Source organism: Triturus cristatus, chromosome 4_1, assembly GCF_964204655.1.
Source record: "Triturus cristatus chromosome 4_1, aTriCri1.1, whole genome shotgun sequence".
In the NCBI taxonomy this organism is placed as follows: Eukaryota; Metazoa; Chordata; class Amphibia; order Caudata; family Salamandridae; genus Triturus; species Triturus cristatus.
This window is the reverse complement of record NC_140585.1, coordinates 247,084,596-247,108,613: the sequence shown is the minus strand read 5'-3', so window position 1 is coordinate 247,108,613 and position 24,018 is coordinate 247,084,596. Positions and strand designations below refer to the sequence as shown.

At 44.1% G+C, this 24,018-nt stretch overlaps 1 protein-coding gene across 3 annotated transcripts in view; it reads right to left on the bottom strand.

The window, feature by feature from the left end:
• The window catches only part of AGBL3 (AGBL carboxypeptidase 3), a 616,174-nt gene that overhangs the window by 377,872 nt on the left and 214,284 nt on the right, over positions 1-24,018 (bottom strand). For all 3 annotated transcript variants that reach the window (XM_085651966.1, XM_085651965.1, XM_085651967.1), the window contains exons 4-5: positions 16,952-17,134; positions 3,442-3,549 (exon numbers count right to left, since the gene is read on the bottom strand). In XM_085651966.1, coding sequence (XP_085508092.1) covers positions 3,442-3,549; positions 16,952-17,134 — 291 coding nt within the window. The remainder of the gene's footprint in view (positions 1-3,441; positions 3,550-16,951; positions 17,135-24,018) is intronic.

The following is a 24,018-nucleotide window of genomic DNA, read 5'->3' as shown; positions in this document are numbered from 1 at the left end:
AACGATAGTCCTGGAGGCTATGGCGGCATCTCTGTCTTAAAAGATATCGCGGGTGACGCAGGAGGAGGTGGCACGGCCTCCAATATGTAAAGTGGCCTAATTGCGGCTCGCGGTGCGGATCGGCGCCAATCTACGGAGGCTGTGCGTGCTGCGGCCTGCAGCCTCGAGAGACGCCTGGGACTCGAGTTGTCCGCTGGCTGGAGCTGGGGCGAGAACTGTGGGGGCTGCTGCGAGGCGAGACTGTGCGGCGAACTTCACAAGGTGAGCGGCTGCGGTGGGGGCTGGTGAAGATCGTGACACTAGCAGTGGGGCAAAGACCCTCCACGGAAGCCCCGCAGGGTCAGGGACCGTGGGTGAGCCTGGGGACCAGCTGCCAGGCCGGGAGTTGTGGCACCCGCAAGGACTGCTCCCCCCGCGGCCTCAAGCTCCTCACTGGATGTGGCGGTGAGGACCCCCCCCCCGTTTTGCTGCAAGCCGGAAGATCATGGCAGTTAAGTACACGGAGTTTCCTGTTCAAGTGTAAAGGGCAGGTGATGATGCGTTTAATAACATTCTATCTGCACTACTAAGAACCCGTGCTAATGGCACGCTGGGACACCGCCAAGGACGAATAACATACACTTTGCAGACACTCAGTGCCAAGATAAGGTGAAGCGGCGGGGTGTTGCCACCCATCAAGTGCCGATGCACCTGTTTAAGTCTTTGCAGGTTTATTGCACAATTTTATTTTGTCTGTATCATTGTTTAATCATGGTTATAAGGGACGGGGATTTCCCCCTAGAGAAAGGTAAGGGGGATGGGTGGTGCGAGGGGGGAATTGGGTTGATAGGCTAAAGTTTGTAGTCTGGTTTTCTAACAGTTATCATCTACAGTGCAGCACTATTGGTCCAGGTGCCAGTGAGTTGAAAATGCAAGATATAGATCATGGTTAATAAGGTGATTGCAGAGGTCAGTGTCGTTATGAGGTCCTGGAATGTTCGGGGCCTAAATAATACTCGTAAGTGTAAACTGGTGACCAATTACATGCAACGCCACCAGGTGGACATTGCCTTTCTACAAGAGACTCATCTCGCAACAAATGCTAGGACGTCGCTGGTATTGAGCTGAGGGTCACATAAATATTTTACAGGATATAGTTCATATGCCAGAGGGGTTGCAGTGTTGATACATAAACGGGTGCCGTTCCGAGTGAAGGAGGTCTAGCGGGATGCGGGGGCGTTATTTATTGGTGAAGGGGTGTCTACTTGAGCACTCAGTCCTATTTGTTAATGTATACGCTCTAAATGTTGATGACCCCGATTTTTTTACACTATCCATATCCACATTGAATACATGGGGCGGATTACATATACATGGGGGAGGACTTTAACTTGCTGCTTGATCTGGAGTGTGATAGCACAGCACACATGATGGCCACAAAACCAAGGGCGAGGCGGGTGGTGTTGGATACTATAGAAAAGTGTGGGCTAGTGGATGCATGGAGATACATTTGTGCAGACCGCGAGTGGTATACCCATTACTCTGCACCTCATAATACCTGGACACACTTGAATTATTGGTGCCTACCGCTGGGGCGGTGATATGGATTGACGCAGTTACCCACGTGCCAAGCACACTATCCGATCATTCTCCTGTGCTGGTAAAATTGAGGATCCCTAGATCAGGGGGGGTAGAGTGAACATGGAAGTTCCCAGATATGGCCCTGAGGAATGCTGTTTTTGCAACAGAACTGGGGGAAGCGATCACTGAGTATTTCAAAATAAATGTAGGGTCAGTGGAATCCAAGCCCACGCTATGGGAAGCCTTTGAGGCATATACGAGGGGGGGGGGTGTGTATCTTAAAAAATGCTGTGGTACTAAGGGATTTGTGTCGTATGCTTGTGCAGATAGAATCACAGCACATCGAGCTAGATCGTAGAGTAGATAACGATACAGGCCCCCCGATCTACAAAGACGTGCAATGCTGATGACAGAATTTCAGGAAGCAGCGGAACGCAAGGCACCCTTTTTAGGCAAATATGCTGTGGCTAGGCGGTATGGGGAGGGTGAGAGGCCTGGTAGAACGTTAGCTAGACTGATGCAACACTCGCACAGGCCCACCTACATAGCTGAACTCATTGGACAGGATAAAAAGCGGATAACTGGTAATGTTGGGATTCTAGAAGAGGTACTTAAGTATTACACAGCATTATACACCTCAGCATTATAGACCTCAAAAGCTTCTGAAATCCCCTCAGACTACAGTGATTACCTCGATGAGGTATCACTGATCTGGATGGAAAAGGTGCACCAGAAGTTCTTGGCTGAGCCCTTTACGGAAGATAAAAAAATAAAAAAAAATAGAAAAAAAAAAGAAATTGAAGAATATTTTTCAATAATACCACTGCATTTTTTCACATTAAACATATACAAAGAATAATAGATCATAGGTTTCACAATGTAATATTTTCTGTGATTTTTTTTTTTTTCAGTTAGTATGCATATTTTAAAATATGTGACAGACCAACTTCCATAGATCCCTTAGACTTTACTAAATATATATTATATGTCCTTGTTTTAACTCACTTCTACTTGCGTATTATTCACATTTATAATGATATGCTTTCAATAAACATATGCAAAGACATCTGCGATTGTTATACAAAGAAAAAACCTGCTTGTTAAAGTTTCAACCAATTATTCGAGCTAAATATGAGTCTTTATGCATACATAATTTGTCATAAGAATATCTAAATAATGAATAAAAAGAAAGGCACAAAAATTATGTGGACCTCCTATATAGTGAATTGCTCATCACAACGTCTCCAATGGCAGATTAATGGCTTATGAGTACACTTGTATATTGACCAATGCTTCTAGTGTCCCCTCATACCATTATTTGGTTCATATAGGCTTGATATTTAAATTGTACTTGACAAAAAATGTCTTAGTATCCCTGAAAAAGCTTGCTTTCTACAACTTACCAACTTACATAATTTGCACGCCTTGTATGTAGGCTGTGGATGTTATTATGTGCAAACCTGGTTCTTTATCAGGATGTAATTTCTCCACGATTAGGAACACGCAAGAGACTTACATAACCGTCTTCCCCGTTATGTTTGGCTACCCCAGACCAGCAACTTCTTTCACCTTTTCTAGCAATTGGAGAGGCACTGTAGTATCACAAGTATCAGTGCACCCGTGTGGGTATATACATTGCCATGTTTGAAATGAACTATCCAGTGATAGAATTTCTATTGCTCTCTTTACCAAATCTTGCATGATCAACAATAAGTATTTCAGAATGTACCTCTGTTTGATGAAGATATGATGCTCTGATTTAATGAAATCTGTTATTTTTTTAAATCAAAAATATGTTTTACAACTGTTGGACAGAGCTAATACATATGCCAAAAATAGACTCTCCCCTTTCTCTAGTGGCGATTAATTCAAAGAACCCACCTTCATTTATCAGGTAGACAATTCGGCCGAGAGAAGGGTCCACGTAAGAGGGCTCCTGCTCTAGGCCTGTTGGGCGGTAAAGTGGCTCAGGAACAGGAGGACTGTACTCTGAAAAGAAAAGAGAATAAAGTACGTAACAATAATGGGTCCCTATCTTAAGCCAATCACTTTCACATGGGACACAAGAAAAATATATTAGCCCTCGGTCTTCGTAAATTTCATTAGCAAGGAAAATCTTAGTCCATGTTCATGAATAATGGAAGCTCTTTACTAAGGGATGGTTCTATTCCACAAACCAAACTTTTTTATTTTTATAAGTCAATTACAAATCAAAATGGAAATGATAAAATAAAGAGGAAGACAAGTTTCTAAATATATTTTAAAAATAAATGTAAGGATGATAAAAAGTACATTGAGGTTAGATTAGATAGGCTGACTAGGAAATAATTTGATTTACATGAATCTCCAAAAGCATGTTGGAGGAGAAAAAAAAAAAGGTTTTCTAAGAGTAATATTATTCATACGAGAAATACCGTAACACTTATAAGAGCTTAAGACCTGACTCTCACTGACCTTGTTGGAAAGGCAGCTTATATTCATACACTGCTCCAAAAGAAGGGCTCATCAATTTAAATAGGGAAGTACTTAGGGCTTGATGTACTATTCCTATTGTGAACAAGGAAATCCCAATTTGCTTTGCGTCTCCTCATATCATGCATTTGTACCAACCATATCCGTTTCTGAATCAAGACTTTTGAGATTCTTCAGCCTGTAGCAACCTGACTAACTCATTAAGCATATCGGTTAAGAAACTAAACCTGCTTCTTTCTAATCCCTTCTGACAGTTCTCATTTGTATCTCTTCAGTCATGGCCTGCTCTACAATGACTTTTTCCCATGCTTTCCTCACGGAACCTCCAGGGTGAAGCCAGTAAATGGCTATCCAGTGGGTCGCCAATGACTGTTCCAGTATCGTAAATATATCCTTATTCTGTACTTTTTGGGTTTCGGATTATAATTAATAGGCACTGTTTGGCTGAAGGTTCTGGATGGATGGCTGTTACAAGGTGCACTCTCATCACTCTCTTTTCTCAATAGTTGACCAACACATTGCACGGCCATGACACATGTATAAATAAAACTTCTATTTTACCATATCTTAGAAAAGATTACCTTTCTGGATATATTTTCTTGCTTTAGAATAGCTTCCATTTAATTGCAATGTACAAAGTTAAAACACATTTATAACCTAACTCTACTTTGAATCTAGCATTGCTCAATGCCTCTTACTTACTTGAGAACATGCCCTTTTCCACTCTGGTTCTGTAAGAGTTATGTATGTCATCCTCCAGTTCCAGCCTTGCCTTTATTGGTACTTTTTCCTGCCTGCTTAAAGCCCCAAGGATTATCAAAATCAGCATGCCCCTGTCCTAGGCTCAACAGGGCCTTCTGTTTCTGAGAAGCTACAGGAATGTTAGGGTAAACCCATCCATATTTTTTTTTGCAATCCCTAGAATATCGGAGGAACTGGCCACGTCTCACTCCGAAGGCATCTTGTACTTCGCTGAAGATGATGAAGGCCTACCCTAAGTATAATCAAAATGTTACATGCACACTATCTCCACCAAGTTAAGGTCATGCCATAGTTTACAGATCTGAAAGGTTGAAGCTACCAAGGCACTAGATCCCTCAAAAAAGTGGAGTCATCTAGGGACCCTCTTAACTGCTGTTTCCTAGGTGATCCCAGTTTGGCATTTCAAATAGAGGTAATGAAACTCCCAAGGCTTACTATAAAGGGTTCATCTTGTAATGATCAATTTAGGAATATTTTCTCCCAGTATCCTCCATTGTACACCATTTAACTGCATGCTAGAGTTGGCTCGCTATATAGTAGAGCTCTAGGACAGGAAGCCCAAGTAATCTGCCGTCCCAATCCAGCTTCACTACATCAAATATAATTCTACTCTATTTCCTTTCCCAAACCAGGATTACTAAGAGTTTCTCTAGCTCCCTAATGTCTATGTAAGGATATAAAACAAAGTATTGTAATACATACAAACACCAGGCCCAAAACACCATTTTAGTTAAGGAAATGCACCCCATAACTGACAGTGGGAGTGAATTCCAGAAACTGTTTGACTCTGCCCACATTAAGAGAACAGAATTTCAGAGGAATGCTTCACTTATATCACAAAGTATCTACATTTTTGAGTATTTCTTCTTTCTGGAGTTCTATTTCTAGCTAAGCTATCTGTTCTTCTGCAATCCTTGAAAGACTTCCCTCAGAATATTCTCAATTGAGGCTTGGTTCTCATGGCCTGGTCATTAATAAAGTTTGGCTAGATAGATTCTCAAGGTTTCAACCTGTGTTATCATCAGGGCTCTATTTGATTATTCAAGGCTAATATAATTAGAGATGGCTGCTCTCTTTTGAATAGCCAGGACAGGCTTTCCCAACTTGTGGAGTCTCTGCAAATATATTGCTTGAGCTCCAAAGTCTCTCTCAGCTCTCTTTCTGTTGTCAACAGTTCAATTTTACTTTGGGGACAGGGCTCTCACTTTTGCACCAGCTTCACTCTTTCCTCTTGAGTTAAGAGGATGTTCTGTAATGTTTTTGTCACCATATATGTTATTCTCACAAGCATCTTTTAATCCCACTTTCATGGCTTCACATTCCTTTGCTCTTGTTTGTGTGGGCCACCAGTTATCTTGGATGTATTTAGGGATTGTGGTACATATGTAGGTTAAAACTAGTAAACTAATGGTGCTTCTGGATTTAAATTCTTCACATAGAATGAAGTAGGAGCCATGCTGGACTCAAACTTCATTACAAGAGGGGAGTGTTCAGACAAATAACTGTTTAAATACCAAGTCTCTTTCTAGACCTTTTGAAGAAAGGGTAAACTTGTTGTTCAGCCTATGTAAAGATAGTCATGGCACAGAATGATTTTTTTGATTACTGTTCTAAGCCTGTAATGCCATTAACAGCATAGGAAAGGTAATGTCTACTCCAGACATATAGCCTGGCATCAATGCCAATCTTCTCAGGTGGTGCAGCAACAAAACTGATCCTTTTGAGGGAAAGGATATCAGGGAGAGGATTTTGTGGTAACTGAACTCGTTCACACCAGCAGGCGCAATTCTTTCTCCGCTGCCACAGCGAGACCCAAGTTGCTTTGATTTCCACTTCTAGATCCACAACCAGCTGATAGGAGATAGGACACACGTCCATCCTGTCTGAAAATACATCACATCATAAAAAATGGGATTAACACTTTCTTCAAAGGAACCACACCCTGCCTTTCATTATGTCCCTGACTCTTATCTCCCCATAGCAGGGCACATTTTGCAGACCACATCTCTATCTTGATGCAAGAAGTCGATCTTATACCTGCCAAGGGAGCCATCCAGCAGGTACCAGAATCAGAGAAGGTTGAGGGGTGCCAATTGCACTTCTTCCTTGTGCCAAAGTAGGATGGAGGCCTCAGGTCTATACTGGACCTATGTGCGCTAGATCTTGGAGACAGGATGGTGTCCCTGGACTTGTAGGATGCATATGTTCATGTACCTGTCCTGCAGTCCCACAAACACTACATGTGGTTCACAGCGGGGTAGGAACTCCAGACAACGGCGACCTCCTGACTTCCTGACCTCCCTGGGGTTCTCCATCAACAAGCCGAAGCCCCACCTGTGACATACACAGATGTATACACTCATAGGAACTATCGTGGGCACAGTAGAGTTCAAGGCCTTACCACTGCCACAGATTATCAAAGATATCCAGAATATAATCCAGATGTTTCATGCTCAATCCTGGGTCTGGTGAGGATGATTTTGAGGCTCTTGGGCTCCTGGTCTCGTGCATCCTCCTTGATGCACGAGACCAGACACACTAGATGGAACATGCAAACCCTGCTGTGGAACCTCAGGTTTCAGTGGGCCCACCTTGAAGGGGGATGCTGCCCAAATCTGGAAAGATACCACTCACAAACTTCACTGATCTGACCTATGGCAAGTAACTATCTCATCCCAAACCTGGATCTTACAGTGCTGACAGACGGATCGAGGCTGAATATCGGAGATCATCTGGGAGAGGTGGTGATCCGAGATCTCTGGTCACCAGTGAACAGCCAGCTCCACATAAACCTTCTGGGGCTTTGTGCGATCCATTTAGCTCTGTATGCCTTCCAGCTGAGCATCAATGGACAACACAACCACCATGTGACACAGCCACAATCAGGGCGCACTGTGATTCTGGATCCTGTGCCGAGAATCCCTACACCTCTGGAGGTGGTTGGACCAACAGAAGGCAACGACCTGCTGGGGTCCCCGTATGCTAGAGCAAAGGAAATTAGCAAGTGTTGGCTGGCAGACCACGTTTGTTGTTTCCATCCAGAGGTGGTGCATGGCATCTTTGACCAGTGGGGAGCGATTTGGTTTTATTATCCACAGTCATCAAGAACATGTAGTGTAATAACTTCTACACACTGAAGATCCCTGTAGAAAAGTCACTGAGATGCGCATTCCGGCTGCGAATAGACACAGGTCTTGTATATGTGTTCCTGCTGCTGCTTCTCCCCACCTTGAGATCTGAAGAAACTCCAGACAGACCGGGCCCAAGGTATCTTAATTGCCACCGGCTGGGGCCAAGTGTGGTACCCAGAGCTCTTGAACCTGAGCATTTGTCCTCAAATCGGGCTACCACTTTGGGATGACCTCTTATCTCAGGAATAGGGCAGGGTCCTAAACCAAATCTGAGTAAACAACACCTCCATGCGTGGAGTTTGAGCAGCAGCAACTGAACTCTTGACTTGTCGCTGAAGGTAATGAAGGCCATTCTCCCAGCTAGATGTCTTCAACAAAATCCATTGACGTCAGACAGTGGTAGGAGTTTTGGCCTGGCCTGGGTTTCAGATTTCTTTAAGTTTTTCTAGTTGTCCATCCTTTTATATTTTTAGCACAAACTGACTTTTTGCATAGCTCCAAATTCCAACATTTTGTGGGTTTTGTTCAGTGTGTACACAGTTAAGGCTACCATTTCAGAAAAATCCCCTTATACTGCAGTCTCAGGCGTGTGGTACGCAAATAATGAGGTAAGGGTGAGTTCTTGCTTTCATTCTGGTGAGCTTTTTGATCGTTTGATGACCCGCTCACCTTACTTTTCTAAGCTCATCAACACATGCTCTGAATGCTATTTATTTTGATACTGGGCATTTCAAGATTAGCACCCCCTCCAGGACTCTGGCAGACAACTCACCACGAAAGCCAACTGGTTCACCACCGACCTCCAAGAATCCAAGAGCACGTGACGACAACTCGAGATAGCTTGGAGGAACAACAAAACCCCTGAAGCACGCTTCGCCTACAAGACCGCCATGACAGAACACCACAAACTCATCAGAACCACGAAGAGAAGAATTTAATCCAGAACAGAATACTATCCAGGTCCGGCAACTCCAAGAAACTCTTCAGCATCATACAAGAATTCACCAAACCCCACAGTGAATCCTCCGATGTCCCTCCCTCCCAGGACCTCTGCAATATACTTGGTTCCTACTTCCATCTGAAGATCAAGACGCTCTACAGCAACTTCGATGAACAGAACCTAGACACCGACACAACTCCTTCAACCGACAACCCAACCCAGCCTACCATCACCGCCTAGACCCCTGTCACCACAGAAGACACCGCCAAGACCATGAAAGGTACACTCAGGAGCCCCCACCAACTCCTGCCCGCCCCACATCTTCCACAGAGCCACCTCCACCATAGCACCCGAACTTTGACGCTCCATCAACTGCACCCTCAAAACAGACAAATTTCCCCATGACTGGAAACGTGCAGATGTCAAGCCCCTCCTCCAGAAGCCCACCACAGACCCAACGGACCTCAAGAACTACCGACCCATCTCTCTCCTCCCCTTTGCAGCCAAAGTTGCAGAGAAGATCGTCAACAACCAGCTCACTAACTTCATCGAAGCAAGCTCGATCCTCAACTCTTCCCAATCCGGATTCACAGCAATGAGGCCGCCCTCCTTGCTGCCACGGACGACAATGGCGCCCTTCTCGACCAGGGCCACACGGTTGCCCTCATCCTACTAGACCTCTCTGCAGCCTTCGACACCGTTTCCCGCCGCACACTAACAGCCAGACTCCACAATGCCGGCGTCCGGGGAATCGCCCTCGAATGGATCTGCTCTTTCCTCACTAGCCGAACCCAAACAATCAGACTCCCGCCCTTCCTCTTTGAACCCACAGAGGTCAGCTGCTGAGTACCCCAGGGATCCTCTCTCAGCCCCACGCTCGTCAACATCTACATGGCCCCTCTCGCCAACTACGTCAGAATAAACACGGACTCAGCATAGTATCTTACGCTGACAACACCCAACGCATCATCTCCCTAACCAACTAACCCGACATCACCAGACACAGCTTCCAGAAAGGTATGAAAGACGTCGCCTCCTGGATGAGCAACAGCTGCCTAAAACTAAACTCAGAGAAAATAGAACTCCACATCCTCGGATCCACCCCCTCCACATGAACAAACACCTGGTGGCCCACCGTCCTAGGCACCCCTTCCACACCCACAGACCAAGCCTGCAACCTCTGCATCATACTCGACTCCTCCCTCACCATGAACCTACAGATCAATGCAGTATCTTCCACGTGCTTCAACACCCTCCGCATCCTCCACAAGACCTTCAAATGGATCCCCCCGAATCCAGAAAGATGGTCACCCACACACTCATAGCCAGCAGACTGTACTACAGGAACACCCTCTACGTCAGAATAAACAAATCTCTACTCCTCAAACTCCAGACTATCCAGAATGTCACAGCTAGACTTGTCCTCTGCATCCCAGAACAACATCACATCACCCAACACCTACGAGAACTCCACAGGCTTCCCATCAAAAATAGAGTGACCTTCAAGCTCCTCACCCACCCCTACGCCTCCTCACTCTCCCCAGCATCGGACCCCAATACTTCAACGAAAGAATCTCCTTCTACGCACCCAAGAGAAGCCTCCGATCCGCCAATCTGGCCCTGGCCAAGATCCCTCACATCTGCAGAGCGGAGGGACGATCCTTCTCCTACACTGCAACCAAGACCTGGAACGAATTCCCTCTCAGCATCAGATGATCCCACACACAGCAAGCATTCAGGAAGAGCCTCAAGACTTGGCTCTTCGAATGAGACGTAGCTGCACCAAACCCCTCTCCACCTGCCTTGAGACACTCATGGCTGAGTAGTGCGCTTCACAAATTCCTGATTGATTGATTGAATTACATGCACATTTAGTTCAGCTATGATTGCATAATTATTCTTACCTCTGTAAGTGATACTCTACTGACCTCGAGAAATCTACTCACCCACTCGCTATGGTGATTCAGATTTTATCAGGGCAGCTATTTTTAGGGCCTACTGGCTCTGTCTGACGAGAGAGCTCCAGCTGTAAATAACACGTGTTCTGTTCATTCAAAAAGTGAATGAGCAGTAAATATGCCTTTGAATCTTGTTTTTATCTTTGCTGTGTGTTCGAAGTTAAGGGTCAATGTCAGCATATGTCTTCTTACAAGCTGCTGCTTATTTTATCCAGGAGATTGCGGTTTCCTTTCCTTTTTCTGACTGCAAAGTCAGAGGATTTTGTAAAGTTAATTTTCTGACAATCGTGCTGGACATACAACAATTAAATAACTTGTAAATGAACTGTACAAATATTTCAAAATATATTTCAGTAGTGAGGAAAGCACTTTTTTGTAATTCTGAAGTGAGATGCATACATTTTAATAGGATCAAAACAAGTCATAATACTTTACTTGGTCTTGTGAAAATTATAAATATTTGCTGAAACCTAATTTTTTACACATTATTGTTTATATACTATCTAGTTTTATCAGTAAAACTGCATGTCAGTGGGAACGTTTGAGGCCATTTCAATGGAAAATGTCTGTCTGTCACATCATGCTCTAGAATTATATTTATTAAAAGCAAGAGTTTTTGAATATGGACTGAGAATTAATCTTGCCCCCACCCTGATGTCAATGATATTAGTGAACTACGAGGCTAGTCAGGAATCATCCCTGTACACATAATCTTAAAGTTTTTAGGTCTCGCCTACGCAGCGCGCATGAGCTGCATAGGAAAGAGACCTTTAGAAATCGCTCCAAGTTTGCAGGTAAAAACGTGCACTTGTTGCATTGCTTTAAATGGCAACGCGTGCACGTTTGGCGATTGCCTTGCGGGAGCGAGCAGCGCCATATGTTAGTAATTATCGCGCTCGCTCCCGTAAGGTAAACGCTGCCTGCTCTCGCCCGGACCCCTCCACCCCCTACTTGCGCGAGGCGCGCGCGCGCTTGTTTCTTCCGTTTTCGTTCAGTATTTTACAAGAACTTAAATACCTCATTGGAATTCATAATGCTGCCAAAAGAATGTCACTTTCAACTACAGTTAGATGGAGGTTTGGCATTCCGCGGTGTGGCTTAACTTGCTAGCACGCGACAACTTCCGACTCATGTTTATTGGAGAAACAGCCTTTCTTCCGCACAGCTGCCACGCGGACTCTTCCTAAACTAAAATCCGCGGCCAGAGGCCTTCGTCTGAATAAGGCCCAGAGAGTACACATTGAAAGGAGAGAATAGGCGATCGTGCACAATAATTACACCTTCTGAAATGTTATAGATTTCTAGCACGTTATCTTTAAACACGGCTTGAAAGTGTTTCATAATTATAATGTAAGTGATATCGGTATAATTACCAAATTACAGTTTGTCAGACGGTTGCGCACGGCGGTAAACTGAATAACCGGAGGTGTAGAGAACTGTATTACAATAACCAGTATTATATCACTAGATCCTTGCAGCGGGCAATGCATACATACGGACACTGAACACTGTGATCAAAACTTATTGATCCCATCATCGCACAATCGAGATGAAACGTTGGTTGCTTTATATGTTGTCAAAAATTGTTGCTAAAATATTTGTTTTTGGGTAGATTTATCGTCGTGCACAAATAGTTTGCTCAAAATCATGTGGAGAAATGAACCAAGCACCACCTGGTTTTTAAATGCATCTCTTGTCTAGTAGGCTGTCTAGGCAGAGGTACTGATTCCAAGGAGGCCTTTCAATTCCAATCCCTGAGAAAATGTCTGTTTGCTCAGTGTTTGGAATTATATGTAATGTGGTTATTACTGCATTTCATTGTGTTGGGACAGGAATGTTCCCTGCATGGTAAACTGACCTGTACCCTGCCATGAACACCCAATTGCATCTGAAACTGTTACTCTGATTTTTAGGTCTCGCCTACGCAGCGCGCATGCGCTGCGTAGGAGAAAGACCTTTAGCCATTGATGCGCCTTTTAGGCCAAAAACGTGCACGCGTTGCATTGCTTTTAATGGCAATGCGTGCACGTCTGGCGATTTTCTTGCGGGAGCGAGCTTTGACACCATATGTTTAATTAACTTGCAAACATATGGTGCCCCTGCTCGTTCCCGGAAGGGAAACAGGCGCAGGCCCCCTCCTGTCTTCCCTCCCCCAGCTGCCTACTTCTTTAGCGCGAGTCGCGCACGTGTTTGTTTTCTTTTTTTTCATGGCGGTGAAAGAAACTAGCCAACTTATGTCCCAAAGCTAACATTGTATAATATTTTACTTTCAATCGTGCTGCAGCCACTGCCCAACCTGGATATAATAACATTAAAAAAGCCAATAGGCCTCTCGTAGACGAAACCTATTGGCTTTGCCAATGCTTGTGCCGCTGAAACATGATTTTTTATGAAGCTGTAACAGAACAGTCAGAGGAAGCAACCACTGAATGGAGCAGATGCAACCATATGGTCCTGCGCTGTTACCACTGGCGTTTTAAAGAGTCCATCTTGGAAAGTACTTTGCTGCTTAAAGCTCGGCCCCGGCACCGTCCCCCACCCATCTATCTCTCTGCCTTGTTCACTCAGTGGATTGCTGCAATGAGTACTCCAGAATTGGTGCATGATCAGACACTTTTAAACCAGAGCCTGTGGTGTGAAAGGAGCATAGCGAAAGGCGTATTTATTTATTTAGAAGCGATTGTAAATGCATATAGCGCTTGCTCCCCTTCTTTGCCGCACTCCCTCTCATCTTGGGGTTTGAGGCTGCACAGCGCCGAGGAGCTGGGATCAGCAGATTCGAAAGAGGGCGGTTGATCATTAACCAGGAAGTCTTTTCTTCAGAGGTCTGTTTGTAGAAAAGCACATACGGGTGGATTTTTGACCCCACTTCCTCCCACTCAGCCCCGGGTCCCCCTTTCATGAGGTGCCACCGAGCTGTGTGCGAGGAGCCCGGGCTTTCTGTTCCAGGGCTCTGTTTACAGCCCGCGCGCATGGACTCATAAATCTTGTCCGACAATAAGTGACACAGCCATTGGTATGCGCGAGAAGACTCACCGGCCTCGCAGTCCTTTCTCAGGGCTTCCCTGCCTTTCTTGTTGGCTTTAAGTGTGCATGCACATCTCCCTCTTAGGTTGTGTTTGCTCTTATTCTGCACACCCCTTATTAATCACACCTTATGCTAATTTTAGTATTCCCCGATTGCTGGGTGGTGCACTGAAAAGGCCACAAGAATAGACCTGGTTCAAGAACAGTGATTGTGTGTCACTCAGCAGCTGTTGAAGCTCTCCTGGTGGATGAATACCCCCTCGCCTCTTATTCTTTATTTGCTGCTCGTGAACTCAGTTCTTCTGTTTAAAACACGTGCTAGACTTGGTTGTGAGGGGGAAAAGTTTACCACACAAGTCAAAATCTATAGTTTGCATCGACACCCACCCTGCTGGGATTGCTGGCTGTGTGTCTGCTTGCCCCTTTTTTGGGGGGTGATAGTGTCAAAGAATGCTGTGTAGCTGTAATAGAAAAGCTAGTGCGACAATAGAAGATCCTCGTCGCCAATGAGCGCTGAATCTCACTCACCCAGCTTGCGATTTTTTTCTCCCCCACAAGTCTCATATTGGAGAAAATCTCGCATATTTAGAGAAAACTGAACCGTTTACACGGAGAGTCGGGCAAGGTTAACCCCTTTGTTGGGAGCACTTTGTCACCATTAGCATATCTTTCCTGAACCTGCATGACGCTTTGGTGCGAGGTATATTCTCTACCCCACCCACAACCCCCCTCCGCCCCCCATACACCCTTCTGGTCTTTCTTTCTCTCTCTCTCTCGCTCGCTCTGTCTGTCGCCCTCTCCTCCCCCCCCCCCCTTTCCCTACCCCACACTTCCAGTGTTGAGGGGCTCTGGTGGCAAGAAGGCTCTTCCAGTAGAGTAATAATCGCATGTGTAATTTATTGGTCCTGTGCACCATACACCAATTATGAGCGAAGACGCAACATTTGCATCTCAGGTTTTATTAGGAGTTGGAGAATGCCACATGTGAAACCAAAGCTGAAACCAGCTGCACTTCGGTGCCAAAAGCTGGGACCTATAGAAGCACTTCATTCTGTCCAAATGCCCCAGTCTGTCATCCACTGTCATTCACCTAAGTCATTCACGCAGGCACATACAAAGGGCCAGGGAAGCTTTCTGTACACCTTGAAGAATTGCACTTGGAATGAATATCAAGTGCTGCATAACATTTGGGGCAGTTTTTACAGATCTGCACCTCAATGTCACAATCCTAACAGGAACAAAAGAATTCATTCACAGATAAACATTGTTTCACACACCTCTTTTTACACACACGCACAAATACAGACTGCACTTACCTTATTTTTTCCATTACTGTTTTTTTTAGGGTCAGCGATCTTCTTATGCAATCTATCATAATCATTAATGAGTGTCAGAGGATAATTTTATTTCAAGGTGCAAATGTCGAGCATGATGCTGCTCCATTAGTTGTTGCAGCCAAATGCTCTCCAGTACCAGTGAAGTCACCGCCTCAGACAAATATGAACAAACACTGTTTCTCCAAGCATTTTTTTTCTTTCCGTCCATGTAATTTTGATACTCCGACCTTGGATTTGCAAGACAAATTGTATTGCACATTTTCTTGAGATAGTGTGTTAGCAGTCGAATGCTGGGACACCTCTAAAAGCGAAAAACAAATGCATCTCTTCTTCCAGATTAGAACTAAGAATTAACAAGCATTGGCACAGCCAATAGGTCTCGCCTTTCGGACCTTTTAAGTGTTTAGCCATGCAACAGTTGATGTTGTTGCACCAAGGATATTGTGCTGCATAACTAAATACTTATAAGGTCTCAAAAGTGAGACCTATTGGCTATGCCAATGCTTATTATACATGGAGCAAAAGTTTAGTCTATTAGATCAAAAAAATATTTCTTGTACAGCAGGCATGTTGAACTTGCATGTTTAAATCTGCTCTCATAACTGATACCCTCAGCATATTAGCATATTTGTGAATGATTTCGAAGGAACCCCTGTACACTTATACCGTTTACACTACCAAGGGTCACAGGACTACTGGGCCGCCTAATCTATCTTTTGTTTTACTGCTTAATAATAAATTCCTGTGCACATTGTATAATGGCGGATGGCTGTAAAACGACAAGCCTAATGAACATTAATTAAGCGGGTCGCAGTTTAAAACCGCTTAAGATCAGTTGCAGATGCAGGGATAGGGACCTGAAAGGTACAGCAGACCTCAATACCTGCATTTGCATTCTGACACGGGATACATGTTTTTAAAGCAGACTGTGTCTATAAAAGGATGTATACATTTTTTTTTAATGGTTCCAAGTTTAGGAACATACATGTGGAGCAGGCAGTGCCTGCTTTCCCCTGAAACTCCCCACCTCAACTTGAGGCCTTGGACACCATTCCCAAAGGAGAAGTTGCACCACTACGACCACAACAGTTTGCAGTTTGCAAATCAGCTACTACCTCAACTATGGGGTCGATAAAAGATTAATGGTTTGCGACTGCAACAACCCTCACAAACCCCTGATACATTCAAAAATGCGAATGCCAAATAGGCCAAAGACGTCCATCCTAATTAAAATTCATAAAAGATCGCAAAAAAATACAGCTGAGATTAACTTTTTCTCTCACCCTTACTGGCAGCCAATTTCACTTTCTTATGGAAGAGAACATACAATGGTGACTACAGTCTCCTTTATTTGTATGCAAGTATTCACCCGCGTGGTTTCTCTGTCTGAAGCCACATAGTGAAAGCTTTGATTTGGGATGTAAACATATGTTAGCTCAATCTATGGATGGGGATTCCCTTAGGCATTACTCCACAGTTCCACTGTGGTTGTTTTGAGATAGAGCGTAGTTTGAACAGTGGGACAAACACTCTCCTTTGACACCAGCTACCCATTTTCTTTCAATTTAAGGCTATGTGGACTATGGTTCTAGCTTTCAAAGGACCCACTCCTGCCCTAACCCATGGATTGTTTCTATCTCATTAATTTTGCCCTTCTCTTGGCCGGGATGGCCTACAAGTACAGACATTCAGCAAGAAATGTAAAATGTTCCTTCTGTCTGACTGACTATTTTCTACATGTACTGTCCTTAGATTAGAACTCACCAATGTGCCATATTTTCTCCTCTATCACCTCACACTCATATGGCCAGCGGGCAGTGTGAACTGAGTTGATAGAAGACACTCCGTATAGACTGCGTGGCTCTCGAAGTCGTCTAACTTGTCGCCCTGAGTGATATTCAAAGATGACCTGTGTTGTCCGTTGGTTATATGGGTCGCAAATGGCATCTAATATATAAACGACAACAAGTAAAGCATAAAAATATGTTCAGGGAACAACAGTCTTGAACTTTATTGGTCTAACATAGATTTGTGTTCAATGCTGCATCTAGAATTAATAAGATATGAGAATCTCATTAAAAGAAGCTGATTCCTTGTACTTACGTAAGCACCTTGCTGACTCGTCCAATATATTTATTTTTGCAGAATATATTTTTTTATGATTTTTTTGTTTAATGGATTATTATTTAGAGTGGGCGACTGTCCACCTGAAGAAGTGATCACAACTCCTGCCTTGGTAAACCCTTCAAGCCACTAAATTAACCTGAGCCCAACCCCCTAGCAGCAGTGGCACAGAGCAGACAGGCTTAACTGTTGCATAAACTCCGACTCTGACATAGTTCTATAAGGTTTGCTTTCCCACCCACGGATGATACAAGTAAACTTGGTTCAAGGCATCAGCGCTGAATGCAAAATACAGATTACTGTTGCACCACAGAACCCCACTCTATACACTGTTGAAGTGGAATCATTGCTTTTGGATTACTAACAAGCACTAAACCAGGATCTTGGGCACCGTGGCATCAGAAACAGACTTATTTCACCATTTACAATATCACACAAACAAATGGTACTAGGAGGAAGAGACACTTTTAACTAAAAGCATTAATTGCAACAGGGTGAGACTGTTTCTTTAAAACAACCACACAGACTACGATATAAATAGCAAATAGGCATATTGTGAACAACAACAAAAAAAAAAATGAAAATTTCTACCATAGTTAAAACATTATTTAAAACCTTACCTCAAAACCTACATCTATGCGCTACACTAGGAGAGCATGGAAAGTAGTACTGTCAAACTCGAGTTTCTTTGGGAGTAGCAATGCACTGCATACCTTGTAAACAGCAAAAGCTGTGGCTATCAGTGATGCGTGCAGGCAGTGTTCCCTGCGAAAGGAAAACATATGCTGCTGCAGCGTCCTTCTCCTGGACTCAGATAGTTATCTGTACCAAGTGCACGATCTAGCATCTTCTTATCAGTTAAGACCGTCCCCGGCATTATCGTCTGCGATAATCTGGCTGAAGGGTCTCTCCTGACAAGTGGTCAAGTGGCAGTCCTTATATACTAAATCTATATTATTGGTTGAGTGACTGAAGACTTTCATAGTTTCTTGGAATGATAAGGCAGGATGATGGCTGAGTCAATGGCAGACATGACAATGATCTGAATGAATTTAGGGAAATGGCGATTCCCATTAGCTAAATTTGAGGAAAATGGTGACTTTCATTACCTAAGGTGGAGTCGGGCCTATTTGGAATGGATTCAGGGAATCAACGTCATAACCTAGGGATTTGCGTAAAGCAATTATGCAATACCAAAACAGTAATAAAGTCACAATGCAAAACAATAAAAATCACAAACCAATTTAGAAAAATAGAGTAGTATTTAAAAAACAGAAATGACACCACAATGACAAACATGCAACAAGGGCAACCTGTGGTATGATTTTTTAATACTAAGTGGAAATAGAACCAAAAAGCACTGGGCACCAATGATCTATGGTCTTGGTAAACTGGGACCTGGGTGCTATTTAAGACAGACTGTGATGCAGTGCGGGTTTAACACACCAACAAGGTTCGTCCCAGTTGCAGGAGTTGTACTGAATCTAAATATTTCTTAATGCAGAATGACGTACACCGACCGATAGTATATAGCAAATACATTGGCTTTGTCTATTTGTTCAGTCAGTAACCTCCCCATCACCATCTCTTAATTGACTAATATGATAGGCCACACTGTCTCTTTGATTTAGCCAATGTATTACTTTGCCGGTTTTGTTTTCTCCCTGCTCATACAGTCTGCTTTGGGATAATAACCATGCTTTCTGTGGTTCCTCTTGCCATATCTGGCTATGTTGCAGCTGTGACTTAGTGAGTTCGGGCATCTTGTCACAATTTGTTATGAGTCTATAATCCTGTTCAGCCAGGATAACTGTTTTCACATGCTAGCAGTTTTAGGTCTCGCCTGAGCCAGCCCTGCTCTGGTGAGACATTTACTGTGTGGGCTTTAAAAAGCCAACCACAGCTTTTTGGCTGGCATAGAGCGTGCGGTTATGCGCACAATGACGAGCAGAGGCGCCATCTGGCTTTCCTCTCTCGTCATGGTGCGCGTACATCGCACACCACTCGTCAGCCTGCTTTCACTTTTGCCGTCATGCGCATCACTCATGTGCTTTTTATTTTATTTTGGAGAGCGCATACACGGACGCACCACGATCACTTTTACGGCCGCGCGGCCGTGTCTCTTTCACGGTCGCGCGGCCAATGCTTGTTTCCTCTTCTGGTGACCTTAACTGTTTTTGGACTTCCTATTTCTCTTTTGTGTACTCCCTGTTCCTCTCAGTTCCTGCTCACACTGCATTTCTGTGAAAGCAGGAGGGTCACATGCGAACCGAGGAAATTCTACAGCAGCAAACCCGCTTCTACAGGTAATCTACCATTTCATTTTACAGCTTAAATCTTTTCGGGATTCAGATACGGTCTATTGATTATGTAGTTGTATCACCCCGCCCCCTTCAGGAGGTTAGGGGAAAATGGATTGGGAGTTTGTGAACCTGGAACCACATGTGCGTCTCTGTCCGATTGAACTCTGTTAAAGTGCAGACATCCTTTATGCCAATGTCACTCCCTTTATGCTTGTGGCATTCGCTCTTAGCTTCTCACCTTACCTACTGCTACAACCACTAGACTTATAAAATGTTTGCACAATCCACCTCATCATAGTCTCTTTTGTGATTGGGGAACCCACTTTTGTTGATGCGAAGGAAAGGAAGAACGGACTTCCTTTCCTGTATTGTCTTGCTGCTTGTAGGTGATAGAGGACTGTCCTTCTGACGTCTAGTGTGTGTAGAGCTGTTTCCGCTTGCATCAGCGGCTATAGGAAAAGGGGCTTATCGTTTGGTTAACAAGGAAATGTGAAATTACCTTTGGTAGAAACTGTAGGTTTGTTTACATGACAACCCTGCCCCTTTGTATTCGAAGGCAAGGTTCTTGTATTGTGAGAGCCGGTAACTTACTCACCATATGCAGCGAAGTGATGGCAATCAAGAATGATGCGGTTTTGAATGTTAAGCATTTGAGTGCTGCTTTGTGCCTGGGCTTGAAAGGAGGTCTCATTTGCCGTGGTAGCAGCTGGTTCAGTTTTCACACTGGTGTTGACCTTGGTGGTATCTCTCTTATAGTTCCTTATCAGAATCTTGCACTAACTGGTGTATTAAGAAACTCCTTCCTATAGTGTCCAGTGTGTATGCCACTATACCAGACAGGTGCCGCTTTAATGCTTTGTATGACTGTTTCGCATCCAAAAGGAGGTAGGTACTTGATAATTGAGTCTCTTGTCAAGTTCTCTATTAGCCCTTCCTGCCTGCACCAGTGGGAGAATCTGACATGCTTGGTGGTATGATGTAGGTCTCCAAGCCTATCTGAGAACTTCCATGCATTTTTGGGGAAATCCTAAATGTCAAAATTCTCTGTCCTAAGGAGCCATGCTGCTAAGCTAAGGCTGGCTGTTTCTAGCGGACATGCTTATTTCCTGTGTCGTTAGTAGGTTTTGTAAGGCAGGTAGTTATATTTTTCTGCTTTATGCCATCTCACCAGGTCTTTCTCTGCCCACTGCTGGGTCATCATTGTAAGTGTTGTGGTTGTTTGTCTGCATCTGCTTAAAACTAGTGGTAGCAGTGGGATTGGGGGAAAAGCATATGCAATTTTCCCTGACCAGTCAATTGATACAGCATTTTTCCGAGATAGATGGTAAAGCTACCTGTTTGTAAAGTTTTGGCATTCTGCATTTGCATATGTTGCAAACAGGTCTTTTTTGTTTGTCCTATTACTGAAAGCCTCTTTCCATGATTTCTTGATTTAGCTCCCACTCATGTGAGGCACCACTTTGTCTGCTTAGTCTGTCCACTTCTGCGATTTGCAAACCTGGCCAGTGCATCCCTATTAGTTATATCTCTTTGTATTGCCTATTTCTATATTCCCTGCACTGGTTTGGACAATATGTATGATCTAGTCCTTCCCTGTATGTTTAGATTGAATATCGTTGTTGTGCTATTCGTCTGAACTTCACCTTGGCATGTACATGGAAAGCCTTCAGTGCCAGAAAAATTGTTTTTTGCTCTAGCACATTCACGTACTTCACTGCTTCCAGAGAATTCCATTGACCCCCGATGCTATTTTTTCCCATGTAGAATGCATCTGTAGTAACAGTTACAGAGGGAGCCCGTTGTTTGAAAGATCTGCCTACTGCAATAGTCCCTATCTTCCACCATTGTATTTCCCTTTGAACCTTCTCTGTGACAACCACTAGCCCCCCTAGCACCCAATTGCTTGTGACCTCTGGCAATAGATCCTGTCTTTAGTTAGCCTCATGTGGAGTCTGGCATATGGGTTTAGAAGTATGCACGAGGCCATCAGTCTCAACACCATAGGTCTAGATGAACTTGTTCAAGAATCAAAATAGGTTTCAGTATCAGCTCTTGTTTCTGAATCAGGAAGTGTACAAAGTTCACACACTTATTGTATTAGTTTATTTGTACCTTCTCTATAACTTGTTTTTCTTGGACATCTTTTACTTCTTGTAGCAAGCAATTAACTCTTCCCTTTTCCCAGTTCTCTTTTTTGGTTTCACCATCAGTAATGTGTATAAGCTCTATAGAATACCCATGTCATATGATATTGAGTACCCATTAGTGACTTCTCTCCACCACAGGAGGATCCCCCTATTCTGCCAGTACTGGTGTTATATGTTGGGGGCCCTCTATTTGAGATTCATTTTGACGCAGGTCCCAACCCTCTTGGGGGTCTGTCCCCTTCCTTTGGTCCTGCCTAGAAATGGCGGCCTTGGCATTGTGGTATGCCCCATACTGTGGTACAATGTGCCCTGTGGGGTACTTGACTGAACGTTCCCCACTGTGGTTCTCTTGATTGGGGCACTCCCTCTTCTAAAGGACTTCTACTCTCCAAGACCCTATTTATTTTTGCTGTCACACTGTCCTTCATTTGTTGGATCCATTCATCCAGCACAAACAGTGCTTTCCCATAAAGAGCATACAGATAATTGATGCCTGTACCTGTTGCTTAAACCTCATCACCCTTAACTAGACATGCCTTCTCTGGTGGTACCTATGCACATCTGCCTGCTAGCTGGGTCTACTGAACCTAGCAGTGGCGTAACAAAACTTGAGGGTCCTCCTACAAGATACGTGGAGGGGGGCCTCCCTCCACATCTTAATCAGGAGCTTTCAAATCAGAGTACAGTGCTGAGGGGGCCCCTAGAGCTTGCCCCCCCACACCATGGGGGCTGCAGGGGCCTATGTTACGCCACTGGCATCTAGTGTGGATTTCAGACAGGTTTCTGTGATTCTTTTCCCCTCCAGTATCACTACCTTAGCTCTCTTTCTGCATTGCTCTGAGAGATGTTGGAATGAACCTTCTATCTCCTCACACTGCAAATGCCCATATCTGTTGAGGAGGGCAATTAGCTATCCACCATTGTATAATGGCTGACCTCTCGATTTTCTGACCCACTGTATAACCCTCTTCCTTTCACTTTCTGGTGGATGGCCTGTAAATGTAGAACCACTGGCTCTCTTTCTGGCTGTGGACATTGTTATAGAATTATAGAATCAGCTGGGATGTTTTTTATTATATATGTAGGATCCTGCAAGAAGTTTAAATATGTTTTCTTCACTCTGGGTGCAATGTGCTTAGAAGAGGCCGGCTACTTACATGTTTCCTTACCCTGGACTAGGATGCTTGGCAGCATAGGCAAGTGCTTGCTCTGTTTCTGTGAACATGAATCAGTTCGCTCCTCCTATAGGTATACTGTGTATGTGTCCACTGCGCTCTTAATAGTGGCCTTGAGATTTTGAGTCTATGTCTTCTTCTGGTGAGTCAGTGTCCTGCCAGCAAAAAAAGGGGATTGTAATATAGTTCCTCCTCATTGTTCATGCTCCTTTTCTTACAGTTTAGGTGTAGCAGGAGGATAGAGACTTGTGTTTTCCACCTCTGGTCTGTTAGTCTCCTGTATTGTTGCAAGGATTCTGAAGGACTTGAGAGAATTGTCAAACTTGTTCTTCCTCTGGTGCAGCCCTACCATCTCAGCTTCGAGTCAACATTAATTTTTCTGAACTTCAAGCGCCAACTGCTCAGTATTGAGGAAATATAAAGTTTTGCCATCTGGATTTTTCTATCCACATGGAACTGGATGCAATTCCCTTTTGGAGTCGAGTCAGAGTGTGAGGGTTTGTCACAGACGGTGTCTCTGTGCTTGGACCCGTAGAGCTCTATTTGTTTTGACTTCCCTTTGACTACTGATGGCTTCAATGGTGAGGATGTCTTGGAGGACTTGGAGTCCAAGGTTCTCTGCTTTACCTGGCAGACGACTCTCCAGCATTGCAGGCATATGTTTCTTATAATCTGTGTCTGTCAGAGCTTTCTTGGCAATTCCTCTTTTTCGAGGTCAACAATGCTCTTCTCAATGTTGTACTCTTCCCTCTGTGCTACTTTTCGGTTCCTTTTGAAGTCCACTGTTGATACCACATTTTTCTCTCTCTTTTTGTGTTGCTCTTTCAGCTTTGTCTGCTTTTAATTTGCTAAACTGCAAGCTGGAGCTCTATATCATGCTTCCAACCCCAGTGGTGAAAACATAATTGGATGATGGCAGCCACACATTGGGGCTTTTTGGGTGCAAGTCTGGCGTCAAAAAGTATGGACAAATCCACCAAATGGTCAATGATTCTCAGAGGGGGAGGCAGTTCCAGTTCCTGCCACTAGATGGTGAAATAATGTACAGCATGTGAATCCAGGAAAGAATCATGCGGCAAAAA